At 38.7% G+C, this 16,593-nt stretch overlaps 1 protein-coding gene across 1 annotated transcript in view; it reads left to right on the top strand.

Annotated features, from left to right (window-relative positions):
* Positions 1 to 16,593, top strand: part of fbxl17 (F-box and leucine-rich repeat protein 17) — a 246,110-nt gene that overhangs the window by 164,331 nt on the left and 65,186 nt on the right. The window contains exon 9 of the mRNA XM_061730041.1: positions 1,544 to 1,620. Coding sequence (XP_061586025.1) covers positions 1,544 to 1,620 — 77 coding nt within the window. The remainder of the gene's footprint in view (positions 1 to 1,543; positions 1,621 to 16,593) is intronic.

Genomic DNA, 16,593 nt, shown 5'->3' with positions numbered 1-16,593 from the left:
TCACAAACTTCTTTTCCACTGCAATTTTGGCTTCCTGAATTCTCTGTTGACCTGAATCCTATTTTCAGTCCTGTTTGCTTGACAGTCATGATACAGGATAAACAGCATGAAAGAAACAAGACACGCATCCTTGCAACAAGTCCTCATGCCTTTGCGGGCCGTGGTGGGATAAGCCGGCAGATAGCGAGGGGAATATACGTATTGCATTTCAGGATATAAGCGCGGCTGTCAATCACGCTGCGTGCTTGCTCATACATCGGAAGTACACACCACAACAAATAGCCCGATATCGTTCCCACGTTTCATTTTGACAAGAAGCTTATTGACAGCAGGGATCTGAACATTACCACCTCAAGAGTTGTAGAGTCTGTGTGTGTGCTCGCTCGTCTTTTTTGTCTCATTAATTTTCATGATACAACACCAGTAAGATCAAAACATTTTCTCCTGAAGGTTAATGGGTCAAATGCTCAGATCAAAATCTAGTTGTTGCATGCACTCCTCTCATTAGAGGCGTTTAAAGAGAATCATCTGATACAGATACTCTGATCTTGCCTTTGGGCTTCCCCTGTGTATACTTTCTCACACACATGCATGCACACTGTGTTGCTCCTCTGGGCTCCGGCACCGGGCTGCATGTGGATATGCTTCTTTGAAGTGAGTGGGCGGGCACTGAATGCGTGCGTTTGCACACGCACAAATACGAGCGTGCACTTCTCCTGCATCGGTGCGTGCTTCTTTAGATCAGATGTTTAATAATTAATGAGTGTGTTAAAAGAAGTGGAGTCAAAATGTGTGAACAGTTGTGATCCTGCAGCAGTACTCTTTAACCTTTACTGTGGAATAATCCCATGTGTGTGCACCAACTGAAAAGCTTTGAAAGCTTGAGGAAACTGCTTTAGATATCCACAGAATGAATCATTTGACCAAAAATATTAGCCTTTGAATTTTCAGACAGATGTGCGGTATCGTGTATCCTTCCATTTGTTCCATTGATACCTACTTTTGTTTTTATAATGGTATTGAAGAACGCAGATGATTTGCACAGTACCTAGTCAAGTTTTGTCTGCAGTGAATAAATTGAGTTATTAAATGATATTGTCTCTATTTTTGTTATTGGGCTTAATAATGAGATGGAAATAGTGATGGAAATTACCAGCAGTCACTTATTTTGTAATTATTGTGCCATCTGATGTAATCACCTTTTAAAATGTTCATGTTTTGACCTGTTTTCCTTTGAATGTTTCTGAGAATGTTAGTTAGCATTTGCTGCTCACAGCCAGGCTGCTGCTGCTCTGCAGGGCAGGCAGAGGTTTACGAGAGACACAGAAAGGATCAGATTATACCAGTTCAAATAATAGTAGATCTTTTTTGTTTGAGAAGAAACACTATTCTAAATTATAAAGTAAGCACACTGCCCACTCCTATGTAGCCATGCATAATAATGTGTTTTGAATGATGAAAAAAAAAAAAGAAGCACACTTTCCATCACATATGCCCCAGGTGACGCCTTAAACATATTCTAATTTTCTCCATCTCTCTGCAGGTGTGTGGAAATCATTGCCAAGGAGGGGAGAAGTCTGAAGGAGCTGTACCTAGTGTCTTGTAAAATCACAGACCACGGTAGGATACTTTTTTTTTGTTGCAGATAACTTCCAACATTATTATCATAACCATTATTGCCCACATTCCCCAACAGTGATACGTTAGTCAGTTGGTTTTACAACTTGCCTTTTATGAGACTGGCAAGCAGTAAAACCTTTATGAAAAGTTTCATGCATGTCTCATTAATGCTCCTCATTGCAAATTAAGTTCGTTTTTACACATTTTTAATACAACTACAATGTCACTCAGTAGATATGCTTTTTCGAAGTTGTGGAAAAGTAAGTGTACCCTCGATTACAAGATTTTGCATATCAGAGCATGATATTTAAAAATTAAAAAAAAACCCTCTTGGTTTGGTAAATACAACCTCAGATGAACAGCAAGATGAGACACAACATATTACACTTCTTTTGTATTTTTTGTAACATGAACTAAGCTAGGCACACTGCAGAAGTCAAGGATTTTTGATGTCTGAAACCAGCAGATGCATGCCCACGTAATGTTTCACATACCTGCAGGTAAATCTCTGATGTCTAAGATCAGGTTTCTTTCCTTGAATTTGATTAAAATGAAAGTTTAACTTGTTTCTAGTTAAAGCATATGGCATGTGCTTTCAGTAGTTTTATTTTTTTCGTCAAATGGTGTTGGGTTTTCTCCTTTCCTGTTGCACAGGATTTTCTTAAAGCAGCACAATGTAACTTTTCCACCTTAATATAATGTTTCCAGAGTCATTGTGATGGTACATCAACTTCCAACAGGTTTAATGACACCTCTGTCATGGTCTGAGGGGTCTGTATCGCCTCCACTGGCACTATGTAACTTTGAGGTGGATGGTACTGTAGGAACCCTTCCACACTACTGGTAAAGCACTACCGCTTTTGTCCAAAGGAGCCGCCAAACTCAACAAAAGCTGAAAGTTACATTGTGCTGCTTTAAAGTGCTACATAGGAAGTTATAAGACAGCTGAAAACTACACTTTATGATATGTGTTTTTGTTTATCATTGAAAGATATTCTGTGTGTGAAGCAAGAAATAATCATGAAATGTTTAGTTAAAAATATTAGACTTTCACCAGTATCTTAGAAGTTTTCACACCGACCAGTAAAAGCAAAAACAAAATCATGACAAGAATGGAGAATGTCTGTTAAGTTGCAGTGGATTGATCCATCACAATCTTTCCATTTACAGGTTTATAATAGTTGTTAAAATGTCTGCAAAAGTAAATGGGATTGTTATCAATGAAATGCTTGTGCAGACTGAAGCAAGTCCTGACCAAGTTAGAAAAGGTAGTGAAAATGTCATGAACAACACTGAGCTGTGAGGTGGAGGGCATGTATTGACAACACTGTTAAACGATGCTTAATCACCTAAAAACCTTTCCACATAAAATCCTAACAATGAAGCATCTGCTAAATGTTTACAAGTTTGTATATCTGGTCCTTGTTTTTATTTTCGGCAAATTTGGGAAAGTATTTTGTGCTATTGTTGTGTGTTGGTAGTATGGTGGATACCATCCATCTCATGAGTGTTCAGTTATGCTATGAGGAGTTTCCCTGAACAAACCACCAGGTCAAGCTTTACCTCAAAAACACCCAACACTCAGCCACTTGAAACCCCAGCTACATGGTTCTTTTTACCTTTGTGGAGCCCTGGACTCTACATTTAGCACTTTAACACTTTGTATACTTTTACCATTTTTCCTTATACTGTTAAAATAAGTTCATGCCAGACATAAATCATGTCAAGCTCCAGAAGGGGTGTTGTGATTCTGTCATGTGCTTTGCTGAGTGTCGACGTAAAAGTTTTCTCTCTCTTTGCTGCCAACTTCTTTGCATCACAGTAACAATCATCACTCTGACCTCTCCGTACCTGAGCCTCCACTGAGCCCGTAAAACATGGGCGTGTGAGTGCTGGTGTTTGATTAATGACTCCAAGATCACGAACGTACATTAAACCGGAAATGTACACAGTCACTCTCTTATACATCCTCCATGTTCTTGGGTCCCTCTAATTATTTTGACCAAGATGAATTGATGATATCTGATCTTCTTTTCCGGCTAATGACCCCTCTGGCCCTCTTTGGCTTCTGATAATGTCTAAATGTGTTTACGTTAGTGTGTACACTTGTCCATTTCATGACAGAAATGCGTGCTGAAGCAGCTCTCATCTCCTACACAATGATTAGTGGGTTTCCTGCTTCAGTCTCTGACAAATTAAATAAAAGAAATGAGATTTTACATCTGCCAAGCTAGCCAGAGTTTCTTCCGCCCATCTCCTGTGCTAATTATTTTTATTAATGGCCTCCCTGAGTGCATTAGAGATGTCCACAAGCCTCTTATGTTTGAGTGTTCTGTTTTTTTTTTGTTTTGTTTTTTTTCCTCCCCGCTTTTGCCTTTCATGGGAGTCTTGAGGACAGATGGAATGAGAGACATGAAAAACAATTTAATTGGAGAAAAAGAGAATTGACAATGTGTAATTTGTGCTACGGCTGTAAAGAGTTCTGAAAATAGGAGAACAGAATACATGCATTCAATTAGGATGGAATATTTTCTTGCCTAAAGGCCCTGTTTAACACAGAACATGAAAGTAATTAGCTTAAACAACATTTTGGCTCAAATGAATGCTTTACAGAGACTTGGGTAACACCTGCATGCATTAGTTTATTCATTAATACCTTGCATGAGATTTGTGTTTTGCAGCAACTCGGGAATCCACACCTGTAAGGTAATGATTGATGAAGCATAATGCACACACTACTGAAAGATTTTACTAACCCTCTAGATTTCCTCTGGCTGGCATTATGCAGACTTTTCTGTGTGATACGTAAAACATGTGCACACTGTCTACATTTTCAGGCTTTTTCTTTTTTTTTTTTTTCCTCTCCCTCAGGAGTATACAGGAGAAATTAGCCCAGACAGCACAAGCGTATATACACGCACTATTTCTACACTGATATGATTGAGACTATAAATCACCATCCAATGAATAATGACTTAGTCTATTTTGTAAATGCAGTCTATGTGTTAACCATCACAACTGCCACATCCCAACTCTTATTTTAGCCAATGTTTCTTAATCCTGATCCTCAATTGTTCCTCCCTTGATGTTTTATATGTTTGCTCTTCATCAAGCTTAGCAGAAAAACAAAAACAAACACATATAAAAACAGTTGATTCAAAATAACAACACAGTGCCCTATTTCTAACATCACGCCTTAAGTGTTAAAAACCTCAAGCTGCCCTTTTGAAAAATGAGGATTGACCAAAATATTCATACTTTCCACTTTAGTTGGCCAGTTCCTAGTTTTTGAAAGCACGTATAGTCTGGTTTACAGGAGTCCACAGGGACCAATTCTGGCTGTCCATATACAAGTTTTCAGTATTTATTCACTGAACTGTTAAGAGCATCCAGAAATGAATTCATCAAGAGTGCTTTGTTGTTCTATTGGACCAGAAACATGAAAGACATGTGGAGTGTATTTAGTCTTATCGTGTAACACAAGGTTATTTAGATTATACAAGTCATATCTTCATGTTGGAACCCATCACTTCTGTGACCTGACGATCCACTGATCACCTATGACTGTCAGGGTTATAAAGGCGTGTTTTTTAAATTTATGTTTTTCTTTTCTCCAGCAATTTTAATAAATATTTATTCAAACACTACATTATAGTATGATGTACATTACGAGGTCTATAAACTAAAGTCTTGTTTGATATAATTCAAAGTAATGAAAAACATGCCTCGCAAGATCTTTTTAAATTGAATTATGGGAAAAGCAATGTACACTTTTTTTTTTGACCAAGAGTGAAAAGACGAAATGCAGACTAGAGATCATATGCTGTATTAACATCAAATTATGCCAAAAGTAGTGGGTTTTATTTTTTATCCTTTTATTTTTATTTTTGCACATTTATGCCAACATTAACACAGAAAACTCTAAAGTAAAAAAGTATTGGCCTGTGAACTAAAACAACATTAGTTACTTGTATTTTGCACCAATTCAATGTTTTTTGACAAGTATTATTGATGATTGTGGATCTTGCAAATAGTTTCTCCTGAGTCTCTGCGGGAGCCGAAAAGCTCTGAAACAACGGCCGTGCGCCGACCAATTTGAATCAAACCACATTCTCGTCAATGTGGTCTTACCAGAGGCGGAGCGCTTTAGAAGCTTCACAGAAGCGACCATCAGCTCTACTCAGCTAGATATATATGTCAAGTCTGTTTTGGTGCTTGGCTGTGGCTAAGCTGCTCTGGTTTACACACGTCTGATCAAGCTGACAGGAAGTTAGGCGTGAGAGTAACAAATCAAATACAGTGCATTTACAAAGAATATACACCACGAGCGGGTTCCCACTTGTACTGCAACGTTACAATAACCTGTGGAGACGGTGACTAAACAATTCAAAGGGTCTCAGAAGAGATTTGAACAACATATACAGTATCAGGAGAGGTTCATTTTAGTTAATCGTATTGTATTGTGGCAGGAAAAACAGGGCAGAGTGAGAAACACATCCTCAAATGTGCAGACTACCACATGATTCTTGCGTGATCTTGAAACCTACTGGTAAACGCTCAATGTCACAAATCCAGCAGAAGAGGTAGCGATCACAAGCGTTCAACTTTTGACATGCTCCGGGTGGGATCAGACGGAATCTGTGTCCTCTCGCTTTTTTGTTGAGATTTAACATTTGTGCTCTGGTGATATGTTCCCATCAATCGCAGTTGGTGGATATTTGATCATTCTAAAAAAGAGCCAAAGTGATGGCAGTGGGATTACTATCCATGCTTATTTTGACATATTTCCATGGGCACACTGTAAAAGTAAAGGGCATGAGGGTTCTTTTTTTTGCTGTAGACAAAAACGTACTACCATAACATGGAATGGAAAACTGATCCTGATGAGAAAAGCTACTAAGCTTCTCTCCCAGTGTTAATCAGATCTCCCCACTGCCACTCTCTTCCTCAGCGGACAGCCCAGACTGTATCTTCAGCACACCTGGATAGACAGTGATACCTTCTCATCTTCTTTCACCCTCGGACTCATCGTCTGTGTGCTCCTCTTGTTCTTTTGTGTGTGTTTTACATTCACATTTATCTATTATGTGTCTTCACCGTGTGTGTGTGTGTGTGTGTGTGTGTAGCAGCCTGCCCTTATCTTGTCTCTTGTAGCCCACCTGCTTCATCCAGATACAAAAAAAACAGAGACCTTGGCACCTCGGTTCCTTACATATGGTAATACTCATCCTTCCCCAGCACACCTCCCTACAATCCTTTGCATTGTCAGTCACAGCCTCCTGTGTACATCTGTTCAAATACTAGACCACATGAGACACCTGTGGGAGACTGTTTACAAGCGAGAGGGGGAGAAGCAAAAGCTTTGGTCTGCTTTTAGAGAACGTCAAGCTGAGCTTGTATAAAGTTGCGAAGCAGAAGGATTTATTTTTGGCTTTCAGAGTGATAGAAGTCAAGCCTTTTTTCCTCACTTTCGGCTTATACAGTGTTCAGGTTACTGGAGTATTAAATATTTCTAAGTGTTTGATAGGCATGAACCTCTGTAAAAGGTAAATGAAAAAAAAAAATAGTAAAACTAGTGCATATTAGAAGGATCAGCTAATTATTGTTATTAATTGATCTGCTAACAACAAGCAGATTAAAACTGATATTTGAAAAAAGCTTAATAATATCTAGGATCACATTAATTTATTTTGAAGCTCCTGGTAGGTCTCACTGACATTCTCTGCATAGCAACTGCAGTTAATATTCAAGAGATCTTCTCGAGGAACAGTAAAGATTATGTTTGATCTCATTCCAGCTACATATTCTTTTCATGCACCAATCGTACACTTGGTTTTGCATGATTGGAAAGTTTTTCCAAAAACAAAAAGCGTCTCCTACACAGCCCCTTTGCTTGCCTTTAATGGTGTGGAAATTACAACAAATAATACGGTATAATTTATACAGTAAATTAAACTGTAACATAATCTGCTTTATCTGATTGGAAACAGCAACTTTCCAGTCTGCAGCAGACTTATCTGCAAACATTACACCAAGATAACTAAACTTGCTAATTAATATGGTCATTGCCTACTTATTGTGACATAATGACATACTTCTATGCAATTAAGTTCATTAAGGTGATTTAAATACATCTTAATTCATGTACCAATAAGACTTTTTTACTAAGCGGATGTGCCCTGCCTGCACCACGTAACCAGACCAGATGTACATCTGAAAAAACTATTGCCCAGTTCTATATGAAGATTTGACATTGTGGTAGTCCCAATATAAGTGAAAACACATATCTTTACGAAGAAGTAAAATACATACACATATGTGTGTATTTATGTATTTCCACATATCCATCAACTTGCCCATTTGTTAGCTTTGGGGATTATTTTTATTCAGTGTTTTTTGTTTTGCATCTTATCCTCTTATTTGATCAACCCCATCCTGGCTCTCACAAAGTCACCATGAATCCTTGTTTTTCCCTCTTCTTTCGTCTTTCTTCTTTCAGCTTTAAGCCCTCTTACAAGACCAAATCCCTTTTCCCTTTTCTTTTCCCCTCTCATCCCTCTATTCATTCATCTTTCGGCTCTTGCTTTTATCTGAGGTGCTTTGCTCTAAACACACTGAACATTGATAGATTGTGCTTCCACACCCGTCCTCTTGAGTATGCCTAAAGAATGTTTTTTTTTTCCTTTTTTTTTTTTTCTTTTCTAAACTATTACTTAACCAGAAAAACTCTTGAGGTTTAAAATCTCTTTTCCAGGAGTGTCCTGACCAAGATAGAGAGCAGCTAGGAAATTAGGAAAACATTGATACACACTTACTGCCTGAAGTGCTTTCCTACTAAGTGAGGTTGCTTAACATAGAAGGAGTTGAAACAATTACCTTACTGACAGAGAAAATAACATAATGACTGTTATTTCCTTTATATAGTGTGAAGATGATGTTAGTGTATCTGAGCTAAAAAGTTAGTATGCTTGCTTTCAACCTTAAAAGGAACCCTGGCTATTAAGACATGTAGGTCTTAAAAGATAAATGTTGGTATCAATTATAACAATGTGATATAAAAAACCTTTTTGATGTCTTCGTTTTTATAAAATTTGAAAATATAAATTTAACTCGTAGGTCGCCATTGTTGTTTACATTCTGGGTAGTGGCGTCAGACGGTGGCTCCTGCTGGCCCCCGTACACTGTTTTGACACCCAGAAACAGATGAAAACACAGCTAAACAGGTGACGGCGCACCAGAAACACAGATCAAAACACAGCTAAACATTAAGGTGACGGCGCACCTACAAAAAAGTAAAAAAAAAAAAAAAAAAGTGCCGCACCATAAAACATGAACTATAAAAACACCATAAAACTCAGATAGACTAACAGACCACACGTTTCAACTAGCAGATAGCCGATGCTACAATAAAAACCCCAGCCAGATCTGGCGTAATTAAATTAAATAAAGATGTTCTTGCCTATTTGAAGCGAAGTCTGCGCCTCCCGTTTCGTCAAAGTCCCGGGCCAGTCCCCTCAGCCTCTGGTCTGTCATCAGCACCGAAGCCGGTTTTAGGGGGGGGCAGGGGTGGGCTATGCCCACCCAAACGTGCATATTGCCCACCGGCGTCTCCATCCCGGCGGCGGCAGCGAGAGCGGACAGCGGGTGGCGGAGCGCTGCAGGCTCTAAAGCCCCGGCTACGCCGTCTATGCCGTAGGCTACGCCGTTGATGCCGTAGCCTAATGCACTGGTAAGATGCGCACGACATTGATCATTTTTGCAGATCTCCCGTGCATCACAGAACTTTGATCCAGTTTGCCTGAACCGAGACGTCTTATGGGCTCCCTCGTCAGCCTCCACGGCCGGGAGAGTGCTGCTCCTCTATGTTTTAGATACCTGTCCCAGTTAAACTAACGCAGCTTATCTTCCCAGAGCCACCGCTCTACGTCATCGCCCCCAGAATACATTGCGCAGGTAGAACATGGCGCCTCCTGCAGGTCAAAATATGTGATAAACATTGTAGATTTTTAAAGCAATTAGATTATTTTATGTGTTTCTAACAACATATTTTAGTATAAGAGAACAATTGTGGCTAATTAGGGACTACATGTCTTAATAGCCAGGGTTCCTTTTAACATACACACTTTTTGGGGGGTGTGTTGATACGCAATGTCAAAACGTTCAGTTCCATATCCATCACCCTTTAGAATAACCATTCTAGGACATACATGAGATTATTGATCACTGTATTTGCATGTGTCATCAATGAAGATCAGCCTCTGTTTGTTCTTGCCTTATTTCCTGACCATGTCTCGATTTAACCTCAGGAATTGTTTTTTTCCTCCATCGTTTTCAAAGCGAGCAGTTATTCACCGGCACAGCTTCTTAAGGGGCTGTGAAATATAATAGAATATAAATGTAGATGGTATAATAACATGCCTTCCTATGACTCAATCTTCTTTTGGCACTTATTAAGACAAGAATGAAATTCTAACCGTAGTTCATTAAAATAAGCAGAGAAGGACAGCATATTTACGCAGACTTCAGTGAAGGAGAACGAGTCAATAGAAGAGCCACTTCTCTTTGTATCGCGACCATAGCGCTTTTATGTAAAAAGTGTTGTGTGTTGAATATGGAAAAGTTGATGCATTTCTGGAATCCAGACTTCCAAGGGTCTGGTAATGCCCGTGGCCACGGGTATACAATGGTGTTTTCCATTTTTCATAGCCTCTGTATACTTTGGTGTTTGACAGCCAGAGACTTTTTTTCCTTTACCTGTTAAGAGTTGCCCTTCAATTCCTTGTAGCAGCGTTTGAAACATGAGAGATTTCAAATGACCAACCTTTCAGCCTTTTGACGTTGAAATACTGTTTTACATAAACATTTGGACTTTTTGTTTTTTCTTCCTGACCCCACATGCTGACCAGGTAAACACTCCACGAGTGATAGAAGACCCTGACCGCCTCCAAGAGGGAAGAGTGGGTCAGGGATTTGAACTTGACTTGAGTGGCCACGACAGCATTTAAGCCTGAATTTCTGTACCAGTTACAGGTGAAATGTGTTCAACAACCAAGGAAAGAAGTTCAGTTTCTGTCTATTCAAGCTGTTTATCATTACTAATACCTGGATGACTGTTGTTCTTTTCTTAGCTTATGAATCAGTATAATACGAATACAGTTAAAATGAACTGAGTTATAACCAGATAATAAAGGACTGAGTTTATTTGGACTGTATCTAATGGGACTTTAATTTGTTTTGTCTTTTTTGTACATTGAAAGTTATTTTTTTTTTTTTATTTGGCACTATATAAACAAAGCAAATTGATTTGCATATAAAATGGGAAACTATATTTAATCGGAATGTGCTTGTTTTATCAATATTGATTTTTCTTGAAAGGATAAAAACGAACTGCACTTTTGCTCAGTTGTCAGTGAATGTCATCACATCATTGAATGTTATTACCCAGATCCTTGGTCTTGAAGAGATTCTTTCTTTATTCACTTCATGACTTAAATGTTCAGGAGTGTTATCATCACACACACAACTTGGCAGGAGAGCAACACAGACGTGATCTTCCTGACATCAATTCCATTAAGTGTAGAACAATAAAACTGGAGGTAGCCAAGCCTATAAACCCTCCCCTATGACCCCTGTCAGTATCACATCGTGACCCTAAAAACCAATGCACCAGCAGAAAAAAAAAAAAAAGCAGCAGCATTTTTATAGGCTTTGTGTTTTCTCTCCTTGAGGCATGGCAGAGATGGCCAGGCAGAATAACGTGTGCTGCACAATGGTGGATGTGATGAGGGCAAAGACTCGAAGAAGTTATTATCTCTGCAAATCAATGAGAATGGCTGAGCCCAGGAGAGAATGACCAGACTGATGAAAAGCTCAGAGCTGGACTTCATTGCTACTGTACGCTCTGAATGTTGATATTTGTGGTTAATTCAGGGAAGGTTGATGTTTGCTTTGAAGGTATTACACGAGCTAGCGCTGCATGATATTAGGAAAGTACGCAATATGTGATGTCTTTGATGAAGGATGTGATTAAGACGGTATTTGCAGTGTAGTGCATAAACAAAGACTTAAGTATATACCGTAGTATAGCTGTCTTTGTGTTTTGCTGCTAAGATAGATCTCAGACAAAAAGATCTCTCTCACGGCAACAACTGTTATATGAACAATGAACAAACGTAGCTTCATGACAGTAGTCGCTCTGTTAAAACATCTTCCGTTTAAGGGGGTTCAGGTAAAGTGCTGGACAACCAAATCAGGAGATTTTTTAAATTTATTTATTTTAAAGAGCCAATAAAAAAATAAAAAAAAAACTACCTTAATCGGAAGTACTTGGTTGAAGAAACTAGCCTGTACTAAATCCTATATTTTCCTTGCTCATCTCTTTCTTTGTGCCTCCATGATGCCCGCAGCACTCTCTACGTACTTTTGCAGTTCAACCACTCGCGTCTAAATTAGGCCAAATATTTTATTGACATTTAAAGTGTGAATGCATGGGCATTTGAAATGCAGTATAATACTGTCCCATATTGCCATAGTTTTGCTGTGGTTGCTGCTTGCTTCAATGATTATGATGGTGTGCATGTTGACATTGGAATGACAATGAATGTTTGATATATTGTCCAGTCCTTACTCTCTTAGTGGTCCACATTCCTCTTTTTCCTTCTGTGGAAGAGCAGGCGCTTACATGCTGGCATTTCTGTAACATACTGACAGTTCTGTAACGGTGGGCCAACAATTTTACTCCATTGGCATTTACATACTGGCCCAAGGAATACAGGAAAATCCCGCAAACGTGTGTCCTTACATGCACCATAACCGAAGTGTAACTCCATGTTGTGCATTTTTTTCTTCTTGTTGCTTTGAGCCCCAGTTAAGAAATAAAATAATATGATAAAGACAAGAAACATGTGATGTCCACATATGTGTACACCAAGTCTAGCCTAAGTATCATAATAATTTAAAAAGAGCTAGAGGAGGAGAGAGATGCTGGAGGGGTTGAAGGACCGGTCTCTCCTTTTTTCACACCTTTTGGTGTTCTCGGGAGGCTTTCATACAGGCACTGATACCGTCAAAAGTGAGGAAATGTTTCGCAAAGAAATGCCAGTATGTAACCGTCTGGTATCTCTGGTGTCTTCTTTTTATTTTTTTTTAAATTGTTCCTCATGAGGACAGAATGTGTGCATCTGCCCTTTCCTCAGTCCTTATCATAGATGAACATCTCTGATCTTCTCCTAAAGTGGAGATGTCTTACCTGTCACTCCTTGCCAGAAAACTATCATACAAGTAAATATTATTTTCCTGATAAGCAAGAAAATGGAGGGCAAGCAGTTTTTACCTACATTTTTATTTCCAGAGCAACTCCACACTCAGTGATATGTCAAACAGAAATACCCAGAGCAAACAGAATAGCCTATTTGTCCAAGCAAATCACCCTGGATTTTCTGACCAGTGCCTTTATCAGCCACAGAAAGCCATAACAGTGTAGACTTTGGATCGTATCCCTTTCTTTCTTGGAAACTTTTAAGTCAAAAACACTGGTTTGTCAGATGAATGAGTTCCCCCACTTCAGACCACATTTGTGCATGTTATGGTGCATGGATTAATATGAATGTGTGGCCTGAGCTTTTTCTCCTGAAATGAAAAAAATAAAACGTTTCTTCTACATTATTAAACACTTTGTATATTTAGCATCAGAACTATTATAAAAATTAAGCAAGTAAAAACTTCAAAGTAAAGAATGTGTCCAGCAGAAAAATAAATTCATTGGCTGTAGCCGTTGAAATTGCAAAGTAGAGTTCTCTGATAATAGGAATAACGACCTATCTTCTGAATTTTGAAAAGTTCATTAAATGATATGTAGGAAAACTGAGAGGGTGACGGTTAAGAGCGGTGGTGGCAGCGGTGACAGCTAGGAATATGGGATATGAGCCTCCAAAGAGGCCGCTGCTCAAGTGCACAAATACACTTCTATAGGGTTCCAGTCTACAGATTGTACATAGTGTGCGAGTTCAGGTTTCCATTTCCTTACATCAGCCTGTGGTGGTATTTGCAGATTGGGGGGCAGCGCAAAGAGGCTGAAATTGAATTAGTTTCCATATATTGTCCTCTCCTCCTCTTTCTCCAACTAAGCCCTGTGGTCTATCTACTATTTGCCTTATGGGGGAGAAAAGTGAAGGGGGCTTAAGCAGTGAAGGCTCAGGCTTATGCTTTCTACCGTCTTACTGGTCACACATAAACATCCTAACACACTTTCTGCCCTCACACACTTTCACACACCCCCTTGCTTAGAGGATCACAGCCAGGCAAACCTCATTTTGTAATTACAGACACACAGATGCAAACACAGTCGCACACATTTTACAGCAGGACTTTTGAGGAAATATCTCCTATCGGTAATGCCATCAAATTTCAGCAAACAAACTTTGCTTTATCTTCTAGGAAAATAATACTCGAACCGCTTCTATTTTAGGCTTAAGCCTGCAGAGAAAAAGAATTGTGATGACTTGGATCTATGTGTTTATTAACACATTTATATCTGTGAATCTGCTTGTCTCTGTGTACACATATCACTGCGTGTATCTGAGTGGTTGCAAAGGATGTAATCAAAGGTTTAGGAGCAATGTTTCTGCTCTTGGTAGAAGTTGGCTAAAAACAAGCCCCATGTGTGTTTTATGAAGGTTTGATAAAAATGGTCCATTTGCTCTGTCTCCATCTCTCTCATAAGATCTGTTCCTCTCAGCCCGGTACTGTAGTTCCTGATAACAGCATGTTTTAAGTGTGCCCATGGGACTCAATAACACCAAGCAGTGGAAGTGTGTTCAAGATGTCTGTTATTGCTGGCTATAAGGCATTTGTTTATGGAACTAAGACGCTGCAGTCTTCTTTTCAGTTCCATTGTCTCTATGTGTGTCTGAAAAGGACACGTCCTCCTAGAGGCATCATCCCATCCACTGTGCCGTTGTCTTCGGTACCACTGATGCATACCCTGGACAGATGTAAAATGCTCAGCATCCTCTTTCTTGCTCTGCCTGTCTCATATTATTTTCCTGTGCTTCGTCGCCCTCAGTGTCTTCCTTCCTTCGACTGTCCATCTCTTTTCATTTCCCTCTCCTCTCTCAGGTGTGAATGGATCTGTCCTCGGCAATATGTGGCCGCTGACGTATGATGTTGAACCAGCTTGGGGAGTGAAAAGTACTCTGCTGAGGTTTCTATAGTTAGCTCTGGTTTTGCAGCGCCCTTGAGGGAGGTGCCCACTTGCGATTATGGTCCAATTTTACCACTACTTCCTGTCTCCTTTTATCATTTTATTCCTCTTTGCTGATTTTTTTTGTCTGATATTTACATGAATCTTTTTCAGCATTCTGTGCTTTTCATTCTATTGTAACAGAAATGCTGAAATTGGACACCTGATTCAATTTCAGCAAGGAAATCTGTTTTGGATTATAAGTCAAAGAGCAAGAGCGGGTCTATGCTGCCCCTGCCGCTTGTATAATTTCTACACAGATAGCACAAACGTGTGTCTAAAGTAGGTGCATAGGTACTGATACAACACATACCAAAGTGTGGTTGCTGTAATATTTGTAATCCCAAACACAACACCGGCAAGAGCAACACATTACAACGTGTGTAGTATGTTCTAAAAATGGATGACAGTGTTGAAAATGATCATTTTAGTCCGATGTTGCTGTCCAGAGAGAGGGAAAGTGAAATAACAGAGTGCACGGTTCTTCTAGTAAATCACCCAATCTTATGTAAATGTGAGCAAATATGATCCAAAATTCAGAACAGGGTCATTCCGTGCAAATTCCCCAAATCCTTTTAGTTCATGAAGAATATTTCTTCATATTAATTTTATGATTGTAAATCATTCAACATCTGCTATTGATTTACAATGTATCCTGATTTTTCCGAAAGAATTGTCTGTTTGTTCCATCAAAAAATAAGCAATTAGTGAGACTAAGATTCAAAGAGGTTTAAAAATGTGTGTGACAAAACGTGTTTGGCAAAAAATCCCTTTAAAATTTTCAAGGTCCAATTAAGTTACTAGAAATTTTCGGACTGTATTTTTAAGCTAAGTTAGCATGTTTATGATTTAAACCAAAACAGAAATCGACGGTAGCTGATAATAGCGTACATCTAATCTCTCAAGGCAAAAGTACCTCTGTGTGAATTAGTGACCTTATATCAAATATTGCTGCATGTGTGGCTAATTCAGTATTCACATCATACTGTATGAAAGTAATCATAATTGCATTACATTAGCCTGAGGCATTTTTCATACTGATTGCAGCTGTTTTATTAAGATACAGAAGTTGTAGTGTTTTTGTAAAAAGCCTAAAGTAGCAGGAGCATGTAACGGTACAAGACTGCCTCGGGCTGCTTTGCTGTTGGGTAGGTTCTTTCATTGAGATGTCATATTTACTTAATTCGTTACAAGAATAATAATATTATATATATATATATATATATATATATATATATATATATATATATATTTTTTTTTTTTTTTTTTTTTTTTTTTTTTTCTTCTGCTTTTATAAATTTGATCCGCAGTGAACATTTTCCTGAAAATTGCTGCATAACTGCAAATGTAAATAACTGTGTCTGCGTTGTTGGCAGTGTTCCCCAAACAGAGATTTCCATGTAAAACCCCAAATTAGAGGAAGTTGAGACGGGATGGAAACTTTCATCTCAATTTAATGTTGTTATTTTGTCTCACAGACATTCTGACATTGAGGATACAAAGCAATGACACATTTCAGGTGTTATTTTGTCTCATTTTTTCACGCGCACACCTCTTAAGGTGTGCAAAAGTACAGGGGTGTCATTGTCCTCAGAAAAGAGTTTTTTATTCCAAAACTTTTTTGTTTTTAGCACACCATCATTCAAAAAAAAAAAGTACTACTACTTTTTGAATGTGTTGGAAATCTGAAATGTAAAAAAAAGAAAAGATAAATCATAAAGTTTCTTTACTTT

The sequence above is a fragment of the Cololabis saira genome, chromosome 9 (assembly GCF_033807715.1).
Source record: "Cololabis saira isolate AMF1-May2022 chromosome 9, fColSai1.1, whole genome shotgun sequence".
NCBI lineage: Eukaryota > Metazoa > Chordata > Actinopteri > Beloniformes > Belonidae > Cololabis > Cololabis saira.
The sequence above is the reverse complement of the archived record's forward strand: the minus strand, read 5'-3'. Positions and strand labels throughout refer to the sequence as shown.